Source organism: Drosophila albomicans, chromosome 2L (genome assembly GCF_009650485.2).
Source record: "Drosophila albomicans strain 15112-1751.03 chromosome 2L, ASM965048v2, whole genome shotgun sequence".
Classification (NCBI taxonomy): Eukaryota; Metazoa; Arthropoda; class Insecta; order Diptera; family Drosophilidae; genus Drosophila; species Drosophila albomicans.
This window is the reverse complement of record NC_047628.2, coordinates 3,494,907-3,521,147: the sequence shown is the minus strand read 5'-3', so window position 1 is coordinate 3,521,147 and position 26,241 is coordinate 3,494,907. Positions and strand designations below refer to the sequence as shown.

Below are 26,241 nucleotides of genomic sequence, written 5' to 3'. Positions count from 1 at the left end.
CAACACTGCTTGATATCGATAATATCGAAAACGAGTTAAATATCGATACGTACCTTAAAAACTAAATTATTATTTGATATATTATTAATATTATTTGCAACACAAAATATGAAACAGATTTCGTTGATGTAATAATTGTCACAAATCTGGAAGTGCTAACCAAGTAGATTCTGATAAAAACATCTAGTTAAGCTTAAATGCTAAAAAGTGGAAACACTTTACTCGTGATATATTATCGAAACAATCTATAGTTGTTTTTCAGTTCATCCCTAGACATCATATTTCACTTGAGCTTGTAATTCTGATATAGTTCGTAAAAAACATCAAAATAAGAGTTAACGTAAAACAATAAATAAGTACTAAATGGCTTCGACATCAAGGTAAATATGTTAAGAGACTCCCATCGCATTCTATTAAATGAAATGACATCTCTCTTGAAAGACTTGAGAACAACAAGGTGTGCTGCTATGCACATCCCGAGTCTCCATTAATTGAAGATTATCGGGCTGGTGACATGATATGCTCCGAGTGTGGCTTGGTTGTGGGAGATCGCGTAATTGACGTTGGGTCCGAGTGGCGTACGTTTAGCAACGAAAAGAGTGGCGTTGATCCTAGTCGTGTTGGTGGACCAGAGAATCCCCTGCTCAGTGGCGGTGACCTATCGACAATAATTGGTCCTGGTACAGGCTCTGCATCCTTTGATTCATTCGGCGCTCCAAAATATCAAAACAGACGCACTATGAGCAGCTCTGATAGATCCTTAATATCCGCATTCAAAGAAATTTCATCAATGGCTGATCGGATTAATTTGCCAAAAACTATCGTTGATCGTGCGAACAATTTATTCAAACAGGTAAAGAGAATTAACTATTGCTTGTATGTATATGCACTTCGATGTATTCTTTCGTGGCTTTTAGGTACATGATGGAAAGAATCTTAAAGGTCGTTCAAATGATGCCAAGGCATCGGCTTGTCTATATATTGCCTGTCGTCAGGAAGGCGTTCCACGCACATTCAAGGAAATCTGTGCCGTGAGTAAAATTAGCAAGAAAGAGATTGGCAGATGCTTCAAACTTACACTTAAAGCGCTTGAGACAAGTGTGGATTTGATTACAACAGCTGACTTTATGTGTCGCTTCTGTGCCAATTTGGGTAAGAGACTTATTGTGTACTTATTTCAATCCATATTAATATTATATTCACCAGATCTGCCAAACATGGTGCAACGAGCTGCTACGCACATTGCGAAAAAAGCAGTGGAAATGGACATTGTACCTGGTCGTTCGCCGATTTCTGTAGCCGCAGCAGCAATCTACATGGCATCTCAAGCGTCCGAACATAAGCGCAGTCAAAAAGAAATTGGTGATATTGCGGGAGTGGCCGATGTAACAATTCGGCAGTCTTACAAATTAATGTATCCGCATGCAGCGAAGCTCTTCCCGGAAGATTTCAAGTTTACTACTCCTATTGATCAGCTACCACAAATGTGAACAATTCCACAACAAAAATATCGATGCTCAATTACGAAAACATAGATTGCAGAAAAAACAATAATGAAAATAGGAAGATTATACCGTTGTAGGGCAAGTCTAGTTTACAACATAAATTACTATACTTTATTCACAAGAGAAATACGATTTTATTCATATTAAAATGCATAAATGCTTCTAACGTCGGGATTATTTAAGCAGTAAATTGAATTCTAACGATAAGCTTATGAAGTGGCTCTTACTCGATGATTAACATTTCTACATAATTAATGTTTTGTCTTTAAGAAAGTAATCGTTTATTTAGGCATAGGCATATTGTAGTATGTTTGTAGGTATGTATGTATATTTAAAAGCACTCGATCAAAAGCATTTATCAATCGCCATTAACACATAATTGCAATAGTATATTATATATGTATATATATATAGGTATGTATGCACTATATAAGATTAACTTGAAGCCACATAAATTAATCAATACGCAAGGAGCACTTCTCGTTATCTGTGTGACCGACGCACTCAAGTGCAGGTCGATGCTCAGAGTCCCACATGCCAGGTCCACATCGTTTACATAAGCCGCTTAATGTGCATGGAATCTTTGGGAGCTGTCGATACTGATACAGCAATCCTCGAGCCTTACGCAAAATCAATTGGCCATCCATATACATAGCTAACGAGCTAAAATGCAACAGCATCTCGTCGGCACGTAAATTCTGAGCAATGACATCATCGGCATACACAGCGATGATGGCCAGGCATAGGAACAAATGAAAGTAGTCTGTGAGATAGTTTGACCAGCAAGCCTCCCACATTCGTATGACCACGGCCTCGGTGAATTCCCGCTTAAAGCATAACAATAGCCATCGATGGCAAAACAGCAGCTCCATTGCCTCGTTGTGTCGTTGCAAATGTTCGTAGAAACGCGGCAGCATTAGTCTTATCAATTCGCGAAGGTAGCTGAGATTATGGTCGACATCGTTATCCGTTGGAGTACAAACAAAGAATGCTCGTTGCATTAGACCCACAAAGCACCAGAATGTTTCCGATTCGTTTTGCACCTCGCACAACACGGGTGCCAAGAGGTCACTCATGCCCTGCAAATGGTTACAAAATATGGCATTACAATGTTAGACTGGGATCGAAAGACACATTGTCGAGTCACCTGTGAGTAGGAGATACTCGGGTTGTAGATAGCAAAGTTGAGCAGAATGTTTTTCATCATTTCGGTATTGGGATTGTCGTCGCCACAGAAAAAAGGATTTGTACGATCGGTGCGGACCACGTCCTTTTCGACAACACACTGAACGGTTCGCCAAAATTGTGCCTGCTGCTCCGGTGACATGGAATACAGACGCTTGCGTGTGATTTCATCGTATTCCTGCCGTTTAATGTCCATGAGCACGGCTCGGTCTTCAAAGGTCGATGAGAATGAGTAGCACTTCAAAATGAAGGGCCAAACAGTTTTCCGCAAACTCTTCTCCAGGCCGCCAAAGAAGACACACTTCCGCAGTAACAAGTCATCATCGATTTGACCCTTTTCGTTTAACAACGTGCCGTAAAAAAAATTGGTGGTAATTCTCTTCACATTGCCCTCATCGGGATGCATTTCCGATTGTTTGACTTCAGGGCGACAAACCATAAAGTGGCGATACGGTAAATTCATCTTCTCTTGACCCGGCGAGAGAGTGATATTGTGTAGGAAACAATGCCACTGGTGCAATACCTGTGCCAAGTGATCCAAGCCACCATAATGGAAATGAAGAATCTTGTATTGTGATTCCCTCGACGCAATCACCAGTTGTCCCGATGTGCACTTATCATCGTTAAAGAATAGGCGCAACGAGCGCATCTGACTAAGGTCAACGGAGAAACGACGTCCCCGAATTAAGGCTCTGCGGCGCACTGTTGGCGTTGCGTTGGCGCTCTCGGGGAAAACCAGATTGTGTTTAAAGGCCAACAGTTCCGGCGTCATCCAGTTAGGGTTGTTGTCATCGGAAACCGAGCCATCTGAGTTAAGTTGATGCGGCGTATGATCAGCGCGACCATCTGCAACAACATTGTTCACATCGGTGATTTCGTCAGGCGAGGAAATGATGCAATTGTATGACTGCGAGATGTTGCTGTTCTCAATCTGTGGATTCGATATAGTTATATTCACCGACGTAATCGGATGCTTCTTAAGCAGCGCCGTCAGGTCACCAATCGATGCCGTCTGTCCGCCCAGCAAGGGCTGCAGTTCGTTCTTTAACTCTTGCATCTCGGCAGCGTTTTCCTCTTCCACTCGCGTGCCTAACTCTTGCTCCGCATCCGTATCCGTTATTTTGGGCACTGACACCGCTACCTGCGATATACTCGGTGTAAAGTGTCCATTCGAAGGCATTATCTCGTGGTTACGATAGCCAATCGTATGCTCGCCATTCTCGCTGCCCGTCGAATTGCATTTGCAGAGCGAGGAGTTCGGAATCCAAGTTAAAAGGAGCGTTGGTCTCTTGGCGCTGTTGTACTGATCTATGAAAGTTTTCGTGGTACAGGTCAAGTAGCCTGGATAGTGCAGAATATCCGATTCCTGACGCGCCACAGTTGGCGGATGAATGCACACATTGTTCTTGCAAAAAAGAATTTCATTGTCTTCGTAAGCGATATCGATTTTTTCATCTGACCTCTCTTCACCCAGAATAAAGTTTGATGCCTTCTTGATAATGTTTCCAATAGGCATTTTCGTTTGATTAATGCTTCTTATCTAGTTATACCTTCTGTCTGGAATGTGTACTTTTGATTTAAAATTTATTTATTCCGATACGTGCAGAAATGTGGGCAGGGTATTTAACTGGGTAGATTTTGCGTCTTGGAAATTTTATTTTTATTCTTTTTGACGGACAAACATTCTCACATAAGATAGTACCTGTGAGTGAACTACCAAAATAAGGTTCATTAGAAGCGCAATGAGTAGTTTTGCTTTTTATAAATATTAGTTATTTATACCGTTAGATGCAAAGTTAAAGAAGGACCACGATACCAACTGCGTGACCGCCAGAGCTGATATCGATTCGATTATAAATCTGTGCTGCATTTATCGACCGTTAAGAACTTACTAAAAATATAAAATATAAAAAAAAATCAATTGCATTAATGTATACATTAATTTAAAAACTTTCATTAAATTTAAATTAGAAGTTTTGATTCTTTTATATATATCAAGCATATATTATATGGTTGACAAGGGAATCAATAAAATGCTTATTTTTCCAGTACCTCACCAATTCCCTCCGTTCACACATTTTCGTCTGTGTGTTAAACCTTATCGATATATTTTTGTGTATATATATAATAATTATACTTACACAAGCGCATACACAAACATCACTATTGCCTCGCGATGGACGAATTAATTTCCTTAATTACCAAAAGCATCGTGAGATTGTTCTTGATTTTGTGCATCTCAAGCGTATCGATGTCATTCTTGATTTTGCATGCAGAGATCAACACTAATTGTTCCGTCCGTCTCAAATTTTTGTCTCACAAAAATGTTAAGATCCTTTGAGATACTCTTACATTTCCGTTAAAAACAAATAATGAATACCCTATGGGTGTCACGAATTACAAATTAAATATAGACTAATAATATAGTATAGTATAGTTTAGTCTTAATATATTAGTTTTCTTTGTAAGATCGCTCAAGTAATCCATGCAGCGAATCAGTCATGAGAGTTTCAACTTTTCGAACGCCTACTGCTATTGAATTCTTAATTTCTTCACTAACAGACATTATTACAAGTATAAAATTAAAAAAACCTGTCCTTGTTTTATGTATGTATATGTAATTTGTATTATATTTTCAACTTGCTTTGTATTTAAATAAAAGGCTCGATAGAAAAAATTGAATGAAATCAACAACTATATCTAGCTTCTGCAGAAATATACTTTTCGAAAACATACAATTTAAAATGTTACAGTTAAGTTTTTTTCTAGTGAGTAATAATAATTATATAAATACGATTATTTCGGTTTTTAACCCGATTAGCGATAACACTACGGTACGGTATTGGGAATCTACTAATATCGTAAGTCACTGTTAATAAACAATCGAGTGCCCGCATCGATACTCAGCTCTCATTAGGAAAGTGTGACCCAATTTTTTTGTTTTGAAATTTACAAGTGATTTAGCAGTTTTATCTGTAGGGTTACACTGGTCATAATTTTTGATGTATTAAGTTTAATTTTGTGATTCATTCATTCATTTAAACAATTGAAAATAAGCAGAGTACCGCAACGCAAGCAGGCGTTTATCTGCGTTTTTTTATATATATATTCATCGAAATACTGGAAGATAACGTTGCAATAAGTCTCACATATATACACATACATAAGTTTAACTCTCTCTTAGTGAAAGAATTGAAAGAATGGCAGCCGAGATAAAACCAGCACAACGCAGCAACAATGACCGCTTTTTATCGACAAAAAAGCCGGAATTGCTCAGTAAATTGGAGGGCAGCGGTGACGATGTAAATGCAGCAATCTTAATACCTGGTGAAAATGGAGTTATCAGCGTTTCAGATGATAAGCAAGTGTTTACCTAAGCAAAGCAGCAGCATCAAATGCAAACAATATATACTTATTAATTTAATTTACTTATAGAACGGTGCGTGTTTGGCTTAAACGGGATTCCGGACAGTATTGGCCCAGTATTTGTCAATACATGCCCTCTGGCTGCACTGCCATTGAATACGTTCAGGAGCTACGTCAGTTGTACGTTGGCCAAGACAACGGAACCGTAACGCAATATACGCTCTCTGAGGACTGCAATCGTTTGTCGTTTATCCGCGATTATCTGTCGCATCAGGGTCGAGTGGTGGCCGTTGTTTTTTCGAAAACTCACAACTGGATTCTCTCTGCTGGCAAAGATAAACAGTTTGCGTACCATTGCACGGAATCGGCAACTCGAGTGGGCGGATACAACTTTGAGACGCCGTGCACTGCACTGCAGTAAGTACAAATGACCAGGGATGCCACATTCGGTAAATTTATTTGAAAAATTGTTAGATTTGGTACATTGCGTTTACGAAATAGTTTTTTTTTTTTTTTTTTTTTAAATTTACGCTCGGGTGATAAATTTCATTTCTCAAAAAAAAATTAAAACATCGTTAACGCCCTGAAATTATTCAGTTTTATTCTTCGCAACCTGATTACTGATTATCAATTGTTTTGCTTTCATCACAGGTTCGATGCTCTAGCGAAATACGCTTTTATTGGAGATCAGGCAGGCCAAATAACGATGCTACGCTGTGATGTGTCCGGTGTGCAGTTAATCACCACATTTAAAGGCCATACTGGTAAACTACAATCAAATCAGTCAATAATACATTACAGGTAAATCATAACTTGTGCTTCAGCTGGTATTAGGTGCTTGAGATGGGTGGAAGGACCCCAGTTATTGTTCAGTGGTGCATGCGATCAATCCGTGATTGTCTGGGATGTAGGCGGAAAGCGAGGCACTATTTACGAATTGCAAGGACATAAGTATGTATATTGAAGATATTGATAGGTGGACATAACTCATGTGCTTGTCTATATTTAGTAACAAAGTATCTGCTCTGGCGTATGCAAATCACACACAGCAATTGATTACTTGTGGTGAAGACTCCGTAGTTGTTTTTTGGGAAATGAATGCTATGCGAAAAGAGGTACCTGGATGGGTGGAGTCTAATAATTGCCAACTGTGCTCTAGACCATTTTTCTGGAACTTTCGCTCGATGATGGACCAAAAACAATTGGGTAAGTAAAAACAGTGCAATTCTTTGATAGTTATTAATTAAATTTCAAAACAGGTATTCGACAACATCATTGTCGTCACTGCGGGAAAGCTGTTTGCGACAATTGTTCGACCAATCGCATTAATATACCAATAATGGGATTCGAGTACGATGTCCGCTGCTGCGATCCATGCTACAAACAATTGCAGACAGTGGAGCGTCCGTCTTTGGCATCGTTCCATGATGCCAAACATTGCATTGTTCACATGGATTTGGATGAGGAACGAAAACGCCTTTTGACTGTTGGACAGGATAGACTAATCAAAGTTTGGGATCTATCCACTATTTGGGTATAATATTTAAATGGCCATGTTCACGTTGCATGATTGGCGTTTCAACTAAAATATTAACTTGTATGAAACGAAATATGAATACCAAATACTTAACTAAGTATTGATTGATTGATAAATAGCAACGGCATGACAACGCCGAGTTAATGCACTTTTACAATATAAGCAATGTTTAACGTATATGTTACTATTAAATATATACATTACTTCATACATAAAAATATACAAATAAGTTACATTTTCATCAGAATGAAATTGATGTAAAACTAGAATCCATGGATATCAATAAAATAAAATCAATGTCTCTGTATTCGGAATGTTTCTCACTAGTGTGCAAATCACAATCAATTGTAAATTCATAGCTCTTTAATAAATTTGATCTTTAGATATCAATCAATCTGAAAGAAATATGCAAATCAGAACAAAAGTTAGTTTCTGAAATTATTTATTTACTAAAAGATAAACGCAGCAAGGTGAATCAATAACCACCACGGCCTGGTGGAGGAGCTCCTCGCATCATTGGTGGAGGTCCACGCATTGGAGGAGGAGCACCTCGTCCTAAGCCACCTGGCATCGATGGAATGCCGCCGGGAATGAGGCCAGGTGGAGGAGCGCCCATCATTGGAGCTCTAGGCACGCCGCGTCCCATTGGCGCCATGTGCTGCTGGGCGGGACCGCCCACACCTCGCACTGGACCTTGTAAACCAGCGGGCACTGACGATATATTCATTGGCACACCACGGCCAGCCACACGACCCATTCCGGGTCCTGGAGCGGCCCCTGGGATGGGGACGCGTGGAAGACCTTCCTCGGGTGGTGGCGGTCCCTCGACGGTTAAGGAAACAATGTTCTCGCCGCGCAAGAGCACAAAGCCCAGAACGCGTTTCTCTTCTCGCTCTGGTACCTTGGAGTTTTTGGATCGAATTTTACGGAATTCCTCACAGTCGCCTAATATGAGGTTCATGTGCTTGTCAAACGCCTTGAAAGTTCCAATGAAAGTGCGCGAGTCTTGGAGAACTATTCGAACTCTGTAGTTCAGGTGCTGAATCATTTTATTATTTTTGCCAATCGTCTATAAAATGAAAGAAAACATAATAAATATAAACATTGCAGACATCCAAGCGTGGCCGGCAACTTTTGTATGTATAATTGTAAATTCACTTGCGACGCATGATAAATTTACAAACATTGTGTATAAAAGCTACTTAAAGTTTTAGTAGCTTAAACTTACCATTTTGATACAGATTTTTGTTTAAGTAAATAGCAAAAATAATTATTAAGCGGCTAAAAACGTTTGCCGTATGTGAAAATAAAATGGCCAATCAAACAATGCGTCCCTGGTAGAGCGTTTTCAATCGTTCACAAGAAGTTCATGGAAATAAGATACTGAATAATTTCCTCATTGTTCATTTGGTTCATTTCTCAACTGATTTTCCGGTATGTGAAGAATGTTTGTAATTTTAACTTTTGATAACTTTAAATCTATTTCAAGTAAAAAAGAAGTAAAATAAATCTTATTATTTAAATAAAGCCAAGAATAAGAGATAACATTATGTATATAAAAAAATTTATATTTAATTTTTTATATTGTTTAATATAAATTCTTATATATAAAAATAAAAAGAAATATTTCATTGGAACTGTCTTTGAATACAGTAATTAATTGATGCAGCCCTGGCTGTTTTTGATAATACATTTTGAGGTAAGGAAACAACGATGTCATGGACATCGATACTTTTGATATTCTCAATAGCAAACATCGATATTGAAAATAATAAGTTTTAAATAAGCTACAAGCATACGTTGCGTATATACAACTTTTGTTAAAGAAGAAAGTGTTAAATAAAGCAGCGTCTTATTAAAGATAAAAGTCTGAATTTATCTGTAAGTAAAGCGTTTTCAATTATTAGTTTATTAATATCGATATTGAAAATACCGCAATCGATATTTCTTTCAAGTCAGACGCTCGCTCATATATGTATGTGGCCACGTCACTTTGGCTCTCTTTGTTTCTCTCTTTTGTGCCGACATTCTACGTACATATTATAGGCGGCACAACACCAAAAATTTTTAGCTCGTTGGCAAAACAAGTGAAAATTAAACAAATACCGTTGACTGGTATAGTACGGTATTTAATTAGTTAAAACACGTAGCTATGTGGCAACATAATAACAAATTTGTTTTACGTTTCGTCCTATTCAAGGTGCCAACAATATAATCAAGCAACAAGAACAAGAACGAATACGCTACAAGAAAAACTCTGACGAATCACATTCAAAATGAATATTTTTCGGTTCGCTGGAGATTTATCGCATGTATTTGCTATTATAATACTATTACTTAAAATATGGAAGACAAGATCATGCGCTGGCATATCTGGAAAATCGCAGATCTTATTTGCTATCGTTTATTTGACACGCTATCTCGACCTCTTCACCACATATGTCAGCCTCTACAACTCGGTGATGAAAGTTCTCTTTCTGGCTACATCGGGCGCCACTGTTTATTTGATGTATGTGAAGTTCAAAGCGACTTACGATCACAATCACGATTCGTTCCGCATTGAGTTTTTGCTGGTTCCTTGCGCTCTGCTCTCATTGGTGATCAATCACGAGTTCACCGTGATGGAAGTGCTCTGGACATTCTCGATCTATTTGGAATCAGTTGCCATTCTGCCTCAGCTGTTCTTGGTGAGCAAGACGGGAGAGGCTGAGTCGATTACAAGCCATTATCTATTTGCGCTCGGATCGTATCGCGGTCTGTATCTGTTGAACTGGGTGTATCGTTACATGGTGGAGTCGCATTACGACCTGATTGCGATTTTTGCTGGAATCGTTCAGACAATCTTGTATTGCGATTTCTTCTATCTCTATATTACCAAAGTGCTCAAAGGCAAAAAGCTACAGCTGCCAGCATAAATTGCACAGGCAACCAGCAATTAATTCCATACGATCGATTTGTGTGTGCGTGTGTGGTGCCGTCGCTTCAGATGCTGAGGATGGAGGCAGAAGACAGCGGAGTATGGAGAAGATAGCAGCAATAATGCAAGATGCGGACCGCTTGTCTAAGCGTTATAATTAGTTCATAATCAGATAAAAAAGAAAAATATCACAAAAAAAAAATACATTTAAAATATGATATTGTATATCGAAAGGGAATATTTTTGTGTTGCATTAGTTGAAACTTTAAAGAAAATAAGAAATTTGAATGTGGCACCATCTAATATGCAAAAAAACGAACTCATGCAAATTATTAAAGTATAACAAATAATGTACAAATTCTATTTATTCATTATGATTTTGTCTTGTCCTTATGCTACCAACTACAATATTTTTTCTTAATGTCTGAAATCGACGCGTCGTATACATATTACATTTATGTAGTATGTGTGTGTATTAATGTGGTAATATGTTTCTTATCTAATGTACTTCGTTTACCTAAATCAAAATGTGCAGTAATTATAATTTACTTTAAAACAGAATCAACCAAGCAATTATATTATTTTTTCTGGTCCAACATAAATAATAATGTGCTGAAATTGTTTATAGCCTTTTAGATGTAGATTATACATGAGTATTTTTGGATGTATTGACCTTATCAGCATAGTAACATTCATTTACACTCACTTATATAGCAATAAACATGATTTTGGCTTGTCTCGCCTTGTTTGCTAATATCCATAAAACTAACTACCGATGTTAAGTGTTTAGATCTGACAAGCAGTATTACACTTTTATTTATTTGGATTATTGTATTAAATGAAATAATGATCCAATGTTTCTGGACTACATTTTTCTTTTTTTTTTTACAAACGAAATATTTAACAATTTAAAATGTCTTAGACTTGTCTTTGTTTTGACTAATAAACTATATTAAACAGATATATTTTTAAATACATGTATAATATTTTGTAATTTGTATACATTTTTAGATAAACCACGTTTGATCTATGATCTATAAAAAAAAAAAACAAAATGATTTAGCTTGTTCTCAAAAAATAATAAATTTTAAACTTTTAAATTTTGGTACAATTATTATTATATAAACATTTATTCAATGTAAATTTCCCGCTAGTACTTACTCTTAACTATCGCGTACACAAAAAAATGCGATGATTTTGGTTCTTTTAACTCCAATGCATATTAACGTCTCCAAAATGAACTAGTTGAATTGTAAAGATAATCATTAAAAAAGAAAACAAACAAATTGCAAATAAAAAATGTCTTCGAACTTTCGATATCACATCTTAAAAAGCGTCAAACCGTATACTATTTATATTCCACAACTAACGAAATCAGCACTCCGTGTGTTAATACAAGTATCTGTGCATTATATAGAGACGAAGAAGTCATCTCCCGACGTCTTAGCATTGGCAATCAACAAATTGAAAAATGCAGGCCACGAAGTACCCAAGAATTTTTGTGAGTTGTTTACAATGATCTTGTTAATAATGCAAATATATTTGCGATATCCCAAAGGAGTTGTCAAAGACCATGAGCTTCGTCAATGCCTAATTGATGATTTGGGGTAAATACTAAAGTCGAAATAATCGATTTATGAATTCTGACATGTGTATGTATTATAAACCACAATTTTTGTTTAGTCTGCCAGATGCATCTGCGGAGGATTTGGGAAAAGTTCTATTAAATCATCGAACAACTCTAAGTAAGAATTTCGCTGATACAAAAATGGAAAGAGCGAAAATGCTGGATATGCAATGGCGAATTAATATATCCTTAACATCCACGTGAGATTAAATATAAGATGTATGTACTGTTTAAGACAATATTTATGATTTCTTCTACTTCTAGGATGTCTCAACTCGATAAACCTACCATAGTTTTGCACTTTAAATTAATCAATGGTGAATATAGAACCTTGGAATTGCCGTTATCCATGTTTCAACGTTTACGTTTCAATGTTGCGATGTTACTAAGCGAATTGCAGTCCCTACAGAATCGACCTGTTTTGAAACAATTTTAATACGGCAATTAATGAAAATTGCAATAGTATTATTATTTATACTAAGTACAAATATATGTATGTATATATTCGTTGATAATTGTGTGCGCATATTTTCAAATATCTGTTATGCCTGAAAATCCTTTATTAAAATGAAAAACCATTCTTTTTTATTGAAATTATAATTTGAAATGTTTATACAGTCCATAGCTAGCATTTTGTTGATGCGCGTCACAAAATGCGGCCAGTGAGAACATTTCAAACGTAATCTCTAAAATGAACTGGATCACAGAGAACTAGTACATGAATAGCAAATGAAAACAATAGGCTTGTTGTTTTGTTAAGGTGTTTAAGAAAAAGTAAATAAAAAGAAATTGCTCCATATTTAATTATGGCGTCGAAAAGAAAGCAAAATTTTTCGCACGAAAATAGCGATATGTTTAAAAAGAAACACACATTGGACTCTGATGAGGAGGACTCCGATGACTATGAACGGTGAGCTAAAAAATGAGCGTTTGAAGTGTGCTCAGCATTTTAGATGCGGAGCATTCAAGTGCTTTACTTTGCAATGGAATCGATTGCTTGGCTTTTTTAGTTTGTTTGAAATAAGTGCTACTATAATCTATTTTAGCGAAAACCTGAATGATAGTGACATTGAAGGCGGTGAGGAGGGTGTTGGAAAAGTAGTGGACGATGTAAAAATAACGCCATTCAATATGCGCGAGGAACTCGAAGAGGGCCACTTCGATAAGGATGGTCACTATCATTGGAATAAGGACACGGAAATAAAGGATAACTGGCTTGATAATATTGACTGGGTTAAGGTACATAAGCTACGAAATGGCTATTTTTTTTTTTATTAATTTGCTTATCTATTAGGTAGAGAATGACAAGAACTATTTTGATCCCAACAATGAGGAACTGAACGTTGCAGGAGATGGTGTACCTTCATTTAATCTTGCGGCATCGCTTAGAAAAATGATCGAGTTTATGAAGGCGGGCGAAAGTGTTCAAATGGCTTTACAAAGATTGGGCCGCAAGCGTCCTAAATTATCAACGCTTGAAAAGCTTAAGCAAAAAAAAGCGGGAATAGAGAGCATTGAAACGCAGCAAATAGCGAAGCTAACTGAGGTGGCGAATGAAATACTTTCAAACACGGGAAACATGGACATTTATCAAGAAACATATGAGAAGATCATGCAGAAACTAGAAAACTTGCCGGGCCCAAGCAAGCCAGTTACAGAGTCCTTTGATATGTATGCAGATGATTTTGAAGAAAAGGAGTCCAAACGCTTAAAGACAACTCAAAAGAAGGAGGAGGAGGACGAACCGAAAACTAATGAAATCAAATGGGAATTCAAATGGAAACAAGGTGATGAAAACATTCAAGGTCCATATAGTACAGAAACGATGTTAAACTGGTCAACGGGCGATTATTTCAAAGATGGTGTCTACGTAAGAAAAGTTGGAGAAAACTCGAGTTTTTATTCGAGTAATAGAATAGATTTCGACTTGTATTTGTAATGTACTTAAATTTCGTAAATTCTGCTTTTTAAGCAAAAAATAATAAATCTTTTCGTATACATTTTAGGTTAGATTTGATGTTAATAAATGAGATCGTTTATAATTTTTGCTCATTTTGTAATATACTGATACAATATGTAAATAACAATTAAATACATTAGTCGTTGAAACCGGGTACGTTGTGAGGAATATTGCCTCCAAAGTAAAAAAAATGTTCATTGTAGCAACAGTATTTTTCAGCTTGTTCAGCATTTGGAACTGTAATCTAACGGTCAAATTTATGTAATTTAATTTATAGTTTAAATGTTTCTATATGTGCGTATTTCTGTGTATTCTTTTCTAAACAATTTGAAGATGTCAAAGACTTTATGTTCTTTTTTATACTAAATAGGGTGTCCCGCTCTCGTTTTATTTTAAACGCTAACTTTGCTGATGTTATTTCAAATGTAATATTAAAATGATTGTTTTGTACTCTATATGGATAAATTATATAAAACTGTCTCATCACTAGAAAAAGTGTGGCCAATTTGTAGTCGGGCAAGATGCATTTTTATTAGTATATTTTTCCTATAGTGTCTTTTGCAGCTTAAATTGCGGTCACGCTATTGCTCTTAGCAACACATTGTTGTTTACAAATTTATTGACTAAATAAAATTAGTATACTTTTGTACATTGTGTTCGTAACTTTTACAAATTCCGGCTGCGAAAAATTGAACGGCCAGCGAAAACTGGCCAAATAAGAAATTGGTCAAGCTAGAAATTACGCTGTCGGCATAGTCAACAAAATTGCGCGAAATGTTTAAAAACACGTTTCAATCCGGCTTCTTGTCCATACTCTACAGCATTGGTTCGAAGCCATTGCAACTTTGGGACAAGAAGGTGCGAAATGGACACATCAAGCGCATAACTGACAATGACATCCAAAGTCTGGTTCTTGAAATTGTGGGAACCAATGTGAGTACAACATTCATAACATGTCCGGCAGATCCGAAGAAAACATTGGGCATTAAGCTACCCTTTCTGGTAATGATAATTAAGAACATGAAGAAATACTTTACCTTCGAAGTGCAGGTAAGTACTATACGCTCCTATTTCATTGGGCATCCAGAATAAACTGACATATATTGTATTTGACAGGTTCTCGACGATAAGAATGTGAGACGCCGGTTCCGTGCGAGCAATTATCAATCTACCACTCGGGTGAAGCCGTTTATTTGTACAATGCCAATGCGCTTAGATGAGGGTTGGAATCAGATTCAATTCAATCTATCTGACTTCACTCGACGAGCCTACGGCACCAACTATGTTGAAACTTTGCGGGTGCAGATTCATGCAAACTGTCGAATTCGACGAGTTTATTTCTCTGATCGGCTCTATTCGGAGGACGAGCTGCCGCCAGAGTTCAAGCTCTTCCTGCCGATACAGAAGCCCGTGCAAAAGTCAAATGCTATATGCAGCTAACTATGTTAAGCACGGATATTACTCCAATTTCAACTGGCAATTTCACAAACACAAACATCCGCATCAGCAAATTATTTCACGTGGAAAAAAAAAATTGAATGCAAGCCGGCATAAGTATTTATTCACAATTATATGTTCATTTGCTTCGTTCAACTCTCTGCAATAAAATTGAACATTTGTGTATGTCTCTAACAATTTATGTAACAATATGTATTTCTAGTCTGCACTTGTAAGTATATCGACACCATTTTCTGTTATTAAAATAGTGTGCTCAAATTGGGCACTGCGAGAATCGTCCAAGCTAACTGCCGTCCAACCGTCTTCTAAAAGTCCTATTTCTCCACGGCCCAAAGACAGGATGGGTTCGATTGTAAATGTCATGCCTGATTGCATTTCTCCAGGAACATCATTAGCTACAGTAGCATAAAAGCGATTTGGATTGCACAATTTCAATTCAAATTCAATTTCAAAAAGATCTGCTTACCATAATGGTAGATCTCGGGCGGGCCATGAAAATAGTTGCCAATGCCATGGCCAATAAATGCTGCAACTGATTCCAGCTTATGCTCACTGCAAAATAGGTCGATGCATTTACCAATCTCATTAAAGGCCACTCCGGGTCCACAGAGTGCAATGCACTTCATTAGGCATTCTCGTGTGGCACTCACAAGTAATCTACCTCGTTCATCAACGTCTCCCACAAGAAACGTTTCTGAGCAATCGCCATGGCAGCCATTCAGATAAACTGTTACATCAATGTTGATAATATCGCCATCGACCAACTGTCGATCATCTGGAATACCATGACATGCTACATTATTTATAGATGTACACACTGACTTAGGAAATCCTGCATATCGCAACGGAGATGGATACGCATTATGGGCAAGAATGCGCTTGTGGGCAAACTCGTCTATCTCATCGGTAGTTGTTCCAATTGTGGCCATTCTACCGCATTCCCTAAGAATTTGGGCTGCTAGTTTGCCACTCGAGCGCATTTGCTTGATTTGCTCCGCATTTTTTATTTCTGGTGTTCCTAATGTGTTGCCGGCTTCCATATGTTTGAAGTAGTATGGAGGTTTTTCAATATGCTCAGGTATGCTCCGTTCAACAGAAACTTTTCCAGTATCGTTAATTAAATCCCATTTGCCCTTATCACTGAAATACATCAAGATGATAAATAGTTTAATTTAAAACGAATTTTTAGTTGGCAAAACGGTTAACATCGAATGAATATTTTTATGAAAACTATCGGCTACACCTCATTATTTTTATATTTAATACATATACCGTTTGGTAATTTGGAAAAAATTCCGATGTAAGTAATATGCACAGTTGTTAACATTTTTTAATAAATTTTGCACTGATCTAAACTGCATCTTGCTTTCAATAAACCATAACAATAAACAGCTGACAATATCGATTAAATAATAAATAAAACGCATTTAAATATCGATTGCATGTATGTTTTGGATGCAGTTTCGATAGTTAGCTACTGCTCAAATGTAAACAATTATATTTGTAAACAACGTTTTTGCCTACACTATTAATATTAAAAAATGAGTTGCAATTATGCAGAAGGCCTGTCTGAATATGAGAATAAAGGAATACTTGGCATTGCAGAAGTGTGTTAATAATTTTACTTACGATACTTTAATAAATATTTACCCACATTTTTATTCATATTGTCTAGAATTTTGACACCGAAGAAGTTGTTCACCAAAAGTGTAAGGAGTTGGCCAATTTAATTAAAGAGTCGAAGCATGTTGTAATACACACAGGCGCAGGTTTAAGCACATCCGCCGGTATTCCTGATTTTCGGTAAGCTCACATTAAACAAATTTCCATTTTCTATTTTTGACACAATTTCAGAGGACCAAATGGCGTCTGGACACTCGAGAAAAAAGGTGAAAAACCGACATTTAACACATCATTTGACGATGCGAAGCCCACCAAGTCTCACATGGCTCTGCGGTCGTTAGTTGAGCATGGTTATATTCAATATATAATTTCACAAAACATTGATGGTCTGCATCTAAAATCTGGACTAGATAGAAAACACTTGGCTGAGTTGCATGGCAATATGTTCATCGACCAGTGTCAAAAGTGTCGTCGACAGTTCGTTCGATCGACGGCTGTGGAGACGGTAGGTCAAAAGCCATCGGGAATTCCCTGCAAATCGAATAGTTTTGGTAATAGCCGCAGTTGTCGCGGAGGCGTTTTGCACGATACTGTTTTAGATTGGGAAGACGACCTGCCCGAGCGTGATTTAGATATGGCCTTCATGCATTCCACGTAAGAAATATGTATATAATATCCTAAAATTGTTGCATATTTTATCTTTTCATCTTTGAAAAATTAGTTTGTCGGACTTAAACATTACCCTGGGAACTACTCTTCAAATTGTGCCAAGTGGTAATTTACCTCTTAAAAATCTCAAGCAAGGCGGAAAGCTGGTTATTTGCAACCTTCAACCAACGAAACATGTAAAGTCAATAACGAATAATTGCGTTTAATTACAGAACTGATGCTATACTCATTACAGGACAAGAAAGCAACTCTTGTTATTTCGAGTTACATTGACGAGATATTGACTAAAGTTTGCAAACGTCTAGGTATTGAAATTCCAGAATACTCCGTAGAAGTAGATCCCACGAAAAAATCAAATATTTCGGAATGGACTCTTCCCCAAAAAAATGTTAAAGAATTGGATAAGCAATTCAAGCAGTATCAAAAAATGACAGCAAAAAAACAAAAAGGTTTCACGAAGTTTTTAACAGATGATAAAAATATAAAAAAACCAAAAAGAAGCGAATAAAGAAATGTAATAATTTATTAACAAAATTCGAAATCATTTAAATTGTGGTTAATACATAATACATTCGATATTATCGAAAAAGTATAGTTGCGATGAATTATCGATATTTCACAATCTAATATCCCAGCCGTAGCCTCTCATCCCTAGTGAATGTTTCTTGCATGTTTCAATAATAACATAAAAGAAATATAATGGTAAGTCAATTATAAATTATATTGAATATAAACAATTATAAAGCTTTCCTTTTGCAGTTGCCTTTATCTCTTTTAAAAACAGCGCAGAGTCACCCAATGGTAAGTTTTCATGCGTTGAAACAGTATCGAGCAACGTGAGCATATTAAATTTGTTTTGTATTTTATTCGGCTCTGTCCCATAGCTGGTGGAGTTAAAGAACGGAGAAACTTACAATGGTCATTTAGTCAGTTGTGACTCCTGGATGAATATAAATTTGCGAGATGTAATTTGCACTTCAAAGGTTAGTTTAATCTCGCAAAGTAGAACTGGAGTAACATCTTGTATGATTTCAGGACGGCGATCGGTTTTGGAGGATGCCAGAATGCTACATACGGGGCAGCACAATAAAGTATTTGCGTATACCTGATGAAGTAATCGACATGGTGAAAGAAGATGCTCAAGCAAAATCGCGAAATCGCGCAGAACTTAATAAGAATCGCGGCGGCAATTCGTCCCAGAATCAAAATCAACGAGGTGCCCGGAGTGGGAACCGCAATAACTTTAGTATTCGAAGTGGACCGAATGGTGGCGGATTGGGAAACGGTGGAATGCGTGCGGGAAATTCGGGTCAAGGAAATCGGCCGGCACAGGGAAATAAACTTAGGAAGTAATGTAAACTATTCTATGTAACCATGTACTATTAATGTAAAATTTCGACCTCATCCTTTAAAATAAATGATTCAAGAAAACATGTGTACATTCAAAGATTCAATTGGGTAGATTTTCATTTCGATACTTCAGAAATTAATGTTTTAAATGTTCAATTCATCGATTGCTTTCGCAATTCGATTGACATATCGATAAGATTGCGCTATTTCAACAGCATTCGACATTGACGCTTTAAAATTTTACATTCGCAAATATAATATTAAATATTAAAAAAAGATGGATACAATTCAATCGGATAGCAATACTGATGAGAACGAGCGCATTATAGAACTGCAGGAATTAATTGATCAAAATATTCAGATAGGTAAGTGGTGACACTCTTGCAAACCTCAAAGCCCGTCTAATGGCGTTTAATTTTAAAAGAGAATCAGATCGAGACCTGCACATTTGGCGAATCAATAACTGCGCTTCATGATATTATGAGTAAAGCAAACGATATAGTCCAAGGATACGAGGAACGCAGAACCAATTCTAGGGAACTAGTGCTCGATACTGAGCTACTCAGGCGCAATCATGAAGTTGTCGGCAAGGCCATTCAATATAATACGAATTTTACGGACCGAATGTTTTGTACTGCAGTTGTGAGTAAAAATTTTGGGTTATGGATACTAAAAGAATAATTGAGTCTAACACCTAATGAAGAATAATCTCGTTTTCAAAGACAACGTAGAAAATTGGGATGCACTGTGCACCCTCGCTTGCCAATTTGGAAGACCGCTCTTTACAAGCGCATCAATGCTGTCCTTTATTGATGCTAAGCCCAAGGAAGCTGTTCCCAAGCAACGAGTCGCACGCAAAAGCACGAAAAATGTATATATCCAGCACATTTGTTAGTTGTTTTTTCCAAATCAAATAATTATGCATCTTATAGATTGAAGAAAAACGTCCTGATGAAAGCGATAAACTTGAACGAAAGTCCAAAGGCGAAGGCTCAGCGGCTGTGAGACGAGTTATGAAACAAGTTAAGCACATCTACAGTAGTGGAAACAACGAACCAATACCATATTTTAAGCTCATTTGTAATCCGCACAATTTTATGGATACCGTGCAGAATTCTCTAATCATTTCGATTCTGGTGAAAGAAAATATGATTTCAATTGAGAATGGCAATGATGGATTGCCTTACGTGACAGTCAATTCGATGCCAAAAGAGAGCTCAACTCAGGATTCAAGTCAAGCCATTTGTGGCCTAAATGATGTGCTTTGCAAGGTATGAGTTACTTGTTAATATTAAATATATTTAACTAATTTCAGTATCACATTACAGAAGTACGTCAAGCATTATAATATTAAGGAGCCAATGCTGAATCGCGGAAAACTAGATGAACACTAATAAAACTGTAAAATAAAGATAACTATATAATTAAAATTAGTATTTGTTGAATAACATATGAAAAACGTTGAAATGTCTTATTGCTTATTGAAAACAATCTGGCTTCACCCAGAATACAGCATTACTCATTTCCGCCTCTCGAGATGAAATGTTTATTCTATCATTTCCATTGGGCGTTTATATTTATGTTTTTTTGATTGGATTAGTTGCGTTTCGTCTTTTTCAATGGCATAAGCGGGCAGCGCACCACGGCAGCAGTACTAAATATCAATAATTTTGTAAAATCGAAAACAGAATGCAGTTGATAAGGTCAGTGAGCAAACCTTTAAAGGCAATATATTTAATTGTATGAACTGATAATCGAAAAATTTAAATTATTACATATTGAACGCATGGTCATTAGATTAAATCATTCTGTTAAACGTGTATTTTTAGCATATTAAAAGCGACAACACGTACATATTTAGTAATCTATAATTCGGGCAAACAGCTTTTGTCACAGTATCTACATATATCAATTTCATGAATAAACAGATATAGTATGTATTTTAAATTATGTTCAATCATTTAAAAGTATAACAATAGTGTACAGAAGCTACCCTGTTGTTAATTATTTCCTCACTAATTTCAATTAGTTTGGTTCATATCAGATCAGTGGAATATTGAATTTTTTTTTCTGTTTTAGAATTATTTTGTGCGTGTCAGTTATACAAACATGTAGTTCCACGGAAACGGCTTCATCGAACAACGGCAACACCACAAACATATTGGTTAAGACTGATGCTGGGGAGGACAGTGACGATGATTATGTCGACTATGCGGATGAAACTGAAGTTAGCAAGCAAAAAGGTCAGCGCAATCAGAATACATTTGATAGAGTCGGCACTTATTACTCTTGGGACCGCTGGGAGAAGTGGAGCAAATGCTCTACAACTTGTGTTCAAATCAAAAAGCGGAAGTGCTTGGAGCGGTACGAATTCGTCCAATAAACAAGTCAATGTTTTTTCCAAATTGGTTAACTTTCATTTATTAGCAGCTCCAAGAATTCAACTCAAGAGGAAACTGTGGAAAGGCGATTTTATCCAGGCAATGGCACATTGGGCTGCTCTGGCGTGCTCAAACGGTATCGACAATGTAAGGAAGAGCGCTGTAAGATTGGAAAACAACGACTGCGTGACGAGCAATGCGAACGATTTAACTCTGTGCCATATCGTGAAGCGTTCTACAATTGGGTTGGGTACGAGAAAGAGCATGATGAATGTATGCTGTTCTGCCGTCAGGTCAGTTCTGATTTATTCATTAGTATGAACCAATCTGTCACCGATGGAACACCGTGTAATCGACCTGCTGTCTACTACACACAGTTCTACAGGCGCCAGGCAGTTTGTGTTGAGGGAATTTGTCGGGTAAGTGAGATGATAATAAAGTTCTATTCCACTTTTCGAAATGCTTCTCAATTGCGCATCGATAATTATCTTTTAATTAAAGTTTTGCGAATTAATCAACTGGTGCAGAGCAGTATTGTCTATTGATTTGTATTGGGTCTTCTACGTAGGCTGAAGTATTTTAGCACCATGTGTCAGTATTAAAAGCGTTGCGCATTCTTAGACGTTTTAAGGATATTAATTTCGTTATTTCGATGAAGGTATAAAGGTATCAGGATGGCTGGCATTGTACGAGCTATCCTTCAATCCAACCTTAAATGCATATCGATGGATCAAGCCTTGTTATTATGAAGCTGTAATTCATAACCAAAAATGTCCACATTTGCATTAGAGGAGTAATAAAGGCTTTCGCCAAGGGCATCAGAAATAATAACGGCAACGGCAACAGAAATTCAATGCACAATGCTCAATGCTGATGGCCGTCTTTGCTTTCTGTTTATGGCCAAGTTAAATTGGCCAAAACCAATTTTCACCATGGCATGCAAATTGTCCAAGTACTTGGCACACGTTTTTATATTCCTATTCGCATTCGTATTCGTTGTCACACTGGCATTTGTACCTCAAACCTCAAATCGTTGTCGTCTCTGTCTTGTGCCTTTAATATTGGCGGTGTGTAATGCTTTGGAGGATCGGGTTGGTTGGTTGGTGGGTTGGCGGAAGTGGACCACACACATGCAACTGCTATTTCTTGGAATGCTGCCAAAATGTAATAAATCTTAATTAATATCATTTGCCAATGATTTCCATATTCATTTGGCTTTCAGGCCTCTCCAATTTATAATTTAATTACTTTTCGTATGCGACGGCCAGTGAAAAGCTTCCACCACACAGTAGCGGGCTGGGGAGGTATGTGCGGCAAGTAAAAGAAAGAGTATAGATAATGGGAGTACGTTGCATGGGCTGGCTTTCTGTTGACATGACCCCATTATCGCTTGATAATTACAAATACTTGCATACATATGTAATTAGCCCAGATACAAAGCCTTTGCATTGTTTTTATGTCTTATGCTCTCATTAAACTCTCAAATACACAAAAACTATGTCAAGCTTCAAGAAGCACTTAGGTGAAGCAGATTATTAGTTGTGAAATATTCGGTACAAGTTGTGAAATATTGGGTACAAGAAAATCAGATCAGAAAAGAGATTTGGTTATTATTTGACTTTTCTTTATTTTAGGCTGTCCATAGTAGTGGCTTGATTCGTCCTACGACAACACGAGATAGTCAACTTAAATGTGGCTCCGTATTGTGCACACGCATATCTCAGATATTTAAACAACGTAATCTAAAGAAAAATTATAATCATATCGTCACCATACCAATTGGGGCAATGAATTTATCAATTAGAGAAGAGAAAAAGCAAAGCAACAATTCTTTGGGTGAGCTGAATCGATAATATACAATATAATATAATATCGCAATCAATTTAAGCGTCACGTTTACGTTTTCAGCTTTAAGGAGTCCTGATGAAGTCATTTTATTAAATGCGGATCAATCCAAGATGTCTGATGGTGGATTGTTTACTCTCAATAATGAAACGTATCAGTTTGATCGACAAAATGGTCTGATCACTTCAAAGGGACCTCTTGCGAAGGCTGTCATCCTAATGGTAATTTAGGCTTCACTATTCTGCAAAGTATATTTTAAAACAATAAAAAATCTCGATTTGTCAAGTACTTTGTTGCAGACACAACGACTTCTGTAAATGATGTGCAATATAATTATACGCTGCCGATATCGTCTGCACCCGTAATCGAGGAAGAGGAATTCCAAGCGATCTGGGATGAATGGGGAAAGCCCATCAACGATTCGGACGCTGGTTATGGGCAACGCGTTAGGGAGCGCAAGCGCAAACGATTTAACTGGAAATTGTTGGGATTCGGTGAATGTAATCGATCCTGTGGCCCTGGCACCCAGACGCCCATTTTTCGTTGCATTAATGCGCGTGAATCCTCATCGCGATATTATTCGCCAAGTCGTTGTGCCGTCATCGAAAAACCCACGTTCAGTAACGACATCTACAACTGCAACCGTGGTCTCTGTCCTGCATTTTGGCGGCCAAGCAACTTCAGTGACTGTCAATGTCCCAACGGTGTCTCAATTGGCCGACGCACTCGTCACTTTGAATGCATGCAGGAGCAGATAAAGGGCAATGTCATACTCGTGCCCGATAAACTTTGCCCTGCCCGGGATGATTTATCTGAACCCTGTCGCTGTCCAATTATTCTTTCTAAGACGTTAAGCCTCGGCACTAAAGTATAGTGATCATGTGTGACATTGTAGTGGTAATATCTTCGGTTTGATTCAATCCTTGATGTAATAAACTTGAAGCACATCTTCGGCTTCCGAATATTTCTTGGGTGAATGAATTGACTTTAATATATTACACTGATGTCAGGAAAAGGGTCAATAAAGACGATTATCCATTTAAAATCTATGACTTCGTTCCGCAATTAATGACCCACTATCCACAAACCAATCCAAGAAAAGTTGTGCGTCTATGGTATGTATGTATGTGTGGTTCTTTTAATTTTCAATTGTCCGCAATAAAGAATATCAAATCAATTAAAGAACACTTTTAATTAATGATGAAATCAAATGAAAATATTCAATTTATGTCTCTCGCTCTTTCCTCTAGAATTCGGTTAAACTATCAAGTTACGATCCAATTTTTTTATTGCTTTTCTAAAACTTTTTCTTATTAGCTTATGTGGGTTGATTTGCCGTACTCTGCAAATTGCTTAATTATTTTAAATACACAGCGTGTGATCATCTCATAATATATGTACATCTGTGGTTATAATAAAAAGATAACATAGAAATGAAAATATTACCTATGCGAATAGATAATTGTTGAAGGGGTTGTATTTATTACGTCAATTTAATTTAATCGATTTCCAGTATTCGCATTGACAGAAACGTTTTTTAGGAGTGCTCGAGTTTTAGCATTTGAATGTTGGCAAAATGGAAATGATTAAATTGTTTTATTTTCCGGTTGAGACGATTTTGCGGAATTTGTTCACTTGACATTAAGATTGTCGAATTTAGAAACCATTAAATTGTCAAATAAAATAAACTATTTTTTATGATTGACATTCTTTCATATTTGTTGAGCAAAATTATGCCATCTGTTGATGGCAACTTCTAATACTCTAGCTATTGCAGTGAGTCATACCAAATTGTGTGCTCTCTAACCCTAAAATGAATTTGCGAATAAAAAGATGAGTTACTATGAATATGCCAGTGGTTTACAATAATTTGTATTCCAAATATAAATATAACCTAATATCTTCGTATCTTTCGGGTTATACTCTTGTAAACACAAAATGTTGCTATAATATTTAGTTTTAAGGTATCACAAAACCTATTTTTCTAAACAATTATTTATATTAGTATATTGTGGAGTGTTGTTAATCGCTCTAAATAAAAATTAATTACACTAATATCTAGATTAAAGAGCTGCGATAAAAAGATTAAAGAGCTTTAAATAATTTGCAAAGTAATTATTCAAATATTATATTAATATACATTAGTAGAAGTTTTAGTATAATTTGCAATGGAATTTCAGCTTTTTCTTGCTCTTCTTTTAGAGATTTGCTTTTTTTTTGATGCTGTAGTTGACATTACCGTTGTGACAGAACCTCGAGCGATTAGCATAACAAATATTTAATGTGACTACCAAAGAAATTCAAAGTGCGTGTAATTCTATAGTAAACTTTGTGAATGTATTCACTTCGTATGTGTGTATGTAAATGTGAGTGCACCTGTTTGTGACTCTGTTGCGCACAATAGTGTTTAGCCAACATTTCCGCTTGTGATAAACCAATGTGTATATTTGATTTACATACGAGTAGTAAGCATATGTAGGATTACGAATATATATATTTATATACATATATATATGTATATATTTGAGCTGTGTGTGGTTGTGATTTTGTTAGTGCGTAACAACAACCGTTTCGTTGTACTATTTGATTCCTTCTCTGCTCTAGCACTCACACTAATACGCGCACTCGCAACTCACACACATGCACACACTCTCGCCCTCACACTTCCATGAATGTTGTGCGTTCGCAATGTAAGCACGCATCATCCAAACTTTTTGGGCGCGCGCCGTCGCCAGCCTAGCTACTACTGCGAAGCCATCGTCACCGAGACCGACATGGACGCAGCCACCGCCCACCTCCCCCGCTTTTACAGTTCTGT

The 26,241-nt window shown here is 36.9% G+C and overlaps 13 protein-coding genes across 17 annotated transcripts; 10 read left to right on the top strand and 3 right to left on the bottom strand.

The window, feature by feature from the left end:
- The first annotated feature begins 243 nt into the window (after window positions 1-243).
- LOC127565078 (transcription initiation factor IIB) lies at window positions 244-1,679 on the top strand. The gene is made up of 4 exons (XM_052002147.1): window positions 244-380; window positions 442-853; window positions 918-1,152; window positions 1,207-1,679. The coding sequence occupies exons 1-4, from the start codon at window positions 364-366 to the stop codon at window positions 1,488-1,490; spliced, it is 948 nt and encodes a 315-aa protein (XP_051858107.1). The 5' UTR covers window positions 244-363; the 3' UTR covers window positions 1,491-1,679.
- Window positions 1,680-1,795: 116 nt separating this feature from the next.
- On the bottom strand, window positions 1,796-5,137 carry LOC127565076 (TBC1 domain family member 16). The gene is made up of 4 exons (XM_052002145.1): window positions 4,832-5,137; window positions 4,473-4,581; window positions 2,653-4,403; window positions 1,796-2,584 (listed from the first exon to the last, which is right to left on the bottom strand). Exons 3-4 carry the CDS (start codon window positions 4,204-4,206, stop codon window positions 1,961-1,963), a joined length of 2,178 nt encoding a protein of 725 aa, XP_051858105.1. The 5' UTR covers window positions 4,207-4,403; window positions 4,473-4,581; window positions 4,832-5,137; the 3' UTR covers window positions 1,796-1,960.
- Window positions 5,138-5,668: 531 nt separating this feature from the next.
- On the top strand, window positions 5,669-7,895 carry LOC127565300 (WD repeat and FYVE domain-containing protein 2). Its single transcript, XM_052003247.1, has 6 exons — window positions 5,669-6,051; window positions 6,126-6,473; window positions 6,708-6,820; window positions 6,881-7,007; window positions 7,066-7,262; window positions 7,316-7,895. The coding sequence occupies exons 1-6, from the start codon at window positions 5,891-5,893 to the stop codon at window positions 7,594-7,596; spliced, it is 1,227 nt and encodes a 408-aa protein (XP_051859207.1). The 5' UTR covers window positions 5,669-5,890; the 3' UTR covers window positions 7,597-7,895.
- Window positions 7,896-8,018: 123 nt separating this feature from the next.
- Window positions 8,019-8,945, bottom strand: LOC127565308 (small nuclear ribonucleoprotein-associated protein B). The gene is made up of 2 exons (XM_052003256.1): window positions 8,822-8,945; window positions 8,019-8,662 (listed from the first exon to the last, which is right to left on the bottom strand). Exons 1-2 carry the CDS (start codon window positions 8,822-8,824, stop codon window positions 8,069-8,071), a joined length of 597 nt encoding a protein of 198 aa, XP_051859216.1. The 5' UTR covers window positions 8,825-8,945; the 3' UTR covers window positions 8,019-8,068.
- Window positions 8,946-9,584: 639 nt separating this feature from the next.
- LOC127565305 (ER lumen protein-retaining receptor) lies at window positions 9,585-11,071 on the top strand. Of its 2 annotated transcripts, none has more exons than XM_052003252.1 (2): window positions 9,585-9,718; window positions 9,794-11,071. In XM_052003252.1, the coding sequence occupies exon 2, from the start codon at window positions 9,870-9,872 to the stop codon at window positions 10,506-10,508; it is 639 nt and encodes a 212-aa protein (XP_051859212.1). In that variant the 5' UTR covers window positions 9,585-9,718; window positions 9,794-9,869; the 3' UTR covers window positions 10,509-11,071. The 2 variants fall into 2 exon arrangements, with proteins under 2 accessions (XP_051859212.1, XP_051859213.1); XM_052003253.1 differs by having other exon boundaries at window positions 9,623-9,708.
- A 660-nt stretch (window positions 11,072-11,731) lies between these two features.
- Window positions 11,732-12,724, top strand: LOC127565306 (COMM domain-containing protein 5). Its single transcript, XM_052003254.1, has 3 exons — window positions 11,732-12,117; window positions 12,194-12,337; window positions 12,402-12,724. The coding sequence occupies exons 1-3, from the start codon at window positions 11,810-11,812 to the stop codon at window positions 12,571-12,573; spliced, it is 624 nt and encodes a 207-aa protein (XP_051859214.1). The 5' UTR covers window positions 11,732-11,809; the 3' UTR covers window positions 12,574-12,724.
- A 126-nt stretch (window positions 12,725-12,850) lies between these two features.
- On the top strand, window positions 12,851-14,179 carry LOC127565303 (CD2 antigen cytoplasmic tail-binding protein 2 homolog). The gene is made up of 3 exons (XM_052003250.1): window positions 12,851-13,047; window positions 13,184-13,376; window positions 13,432-14,179. Exons 1-3 carry the CDS (start codon window positions 12,944-12,946, stop codon window positions 14,074-14,076), a joined length of 942 nt encoding a protein of 313 aa, XP_051859210.1. The 5' UTR covers window positions 12,851-12,943; the 3' UTR covers window positions 14,077-14,179.
- Window positions 14,180-14,680: 501 nt separating this feature from the next.
- On the top strand, window positions 14,681-15,736 carry LOC127565307 (cilia- and flagella-associated protein 20). Its single transcript, XM_052003255.1, has 2 exons — window positions 14,681-15,147; window positions 15,214-15,736. Exons 1-2 carry the CDS (start codon window positions 14,872-14,874, stop codon window positions 15,535-15,537), a joined length of 600 nt encoding a protein of 199 aa, XP_051859215.1. The 5' UTR covers window positions 14,681-14,871; the 3' UTR covers window positions 15,538-15,736.
- LOC127565302 (methionine aminopeptidase 1D, mitochondrial) lies at window positions 15,637-16,960 on the bottom strand. Its single transcript, XM_052003249.1, has 3 exons — window positions 16,828-16,960; window positions 16,022-16,695; window positions 15,637-15,950 (listed from the first exon to the last, which is right to left on the bottom strand). The coding sequence occupies exons 1-3, from the start codon at window positions 16,914-16,916 to the stop codon at window positions 15,754-15,756; spliced, it is 960 nt and encodes a 319-aa protein (XP_051859209.1). The 5' UTR covers window positions 16,917-16,960; the 3' UTR covers window positions 15,637-15,753.
- A 61-nt stretch (window positions 16,961-17,021) lies between these two features.
- On the top strand, window positions 17,022-18,355 carry LOC127565301 (NAD-dependent protein deacetylase Sirt6). The gene is made up of 5 exons (XM_052003248.1): window positions 17,022-17,162; window positions 17,231-17,358; window positions 17,410-17,832; window positions 17,900-18,023; window positions 18,083-18,355. The coding sequence occupies exons 1-5, from the start codon at window positions 17,097-17,099 to the stop codon at window positions 18,353-18,355; spliced, it is 1,014 nt and encodes a 337-aa protein (XP_051859208.1). The 5' UTR covers window positions 17,022-17,096.
- Window positions 18,356-18,456: 101 nt separating this feature from the next.
- On the top strand, window positions 18,457-19,288 carry LOC127565309 (U6 snRNA-associated Sm-like protein LSm4). Its single transcript, XM_052003257.1, has 4 exons — window positions 18,457-18,549; window positions 18,607-18,648; window positions 18,732-18,830; window positions 18,883-19,288. Exons 1-4 carry the CDS (start codon window positions 18,547-18,549, stop codon window positions 19,198-19,200), a joined length of 462 nt encoding a protein of 153 aa, XP_051859217.1. The 5' UTR covers window positions 18,457-18,546; the 3' UTR covers window positions 19,201-19,288.
- Window positions 19,289-19,377: 89 nt separating this feature from the next.
- On the top strand, window positions 19,378-20,673 carry LOC127565304 (uncharacterized). Its single transcript, XM_052003251.1, has 5 exons — window positions 19,378-19,562; window positions 19,622-19,839; window positions 19,901-20,068; window positions 20,130-20,468; window positions 20,526-20,673. Exons 1-5 carry the CDS (start codon window positions 19,475-19,477, stop codon window positions 20,589-20,591), a joined length of 879 nt encoding a protein of 292 aa, XP_051859211.1. The 5' UTR covers window positions 19,378-19,474; the 3' UTR covers window positions 20,592-20,673.
- Window positions 20,674-20,760: 87 nt separating this feature from the next.
- On the top strand, window positions 20,761-24,613 carry LOC127565299 (thrombospondin type-1 domain-containing protein 4-like). Of its 4 annotated transcripts, XM_052003245.1 has the most exons (7): window positions 20,761-20,900; window positions 21,277-21,561; window positions 21,625-21,871; window positions 21,956-21,997; window positions 23,213-23,414; window positions 23,487-23,644; window positions 23,710-24,613. In XM_052003245.1, exons 1-7 carry the CDS (start codon window positions 20,887-20,889, stop codon window positions 24,295-24,297), a joined length of 1,536 nt encoding a protein of 511 aa, XP_051859205.1. In that variant the 5' UTR covers window positions 20,761-20,886; the 3' UTR covers window positions 24,298-24,613. The 4 variants fall into 4 exon arrangements, with proteins under 4 accessions (XP_051859205.1, XP_051859204.1, XP_051859203.1 ...); XM_052003244.1 differs by having other exon boundaries at window positions 21,628-21,997; window positions 23,710-24,598; XM_052003243.1 differs by having other exon boundaries at window positions 21,625-21,997; window positions 23,710-24,598.
- The last annotated feature ends 1,628 nt before the right edge of the window (window positions 24,614-26,241 follow it).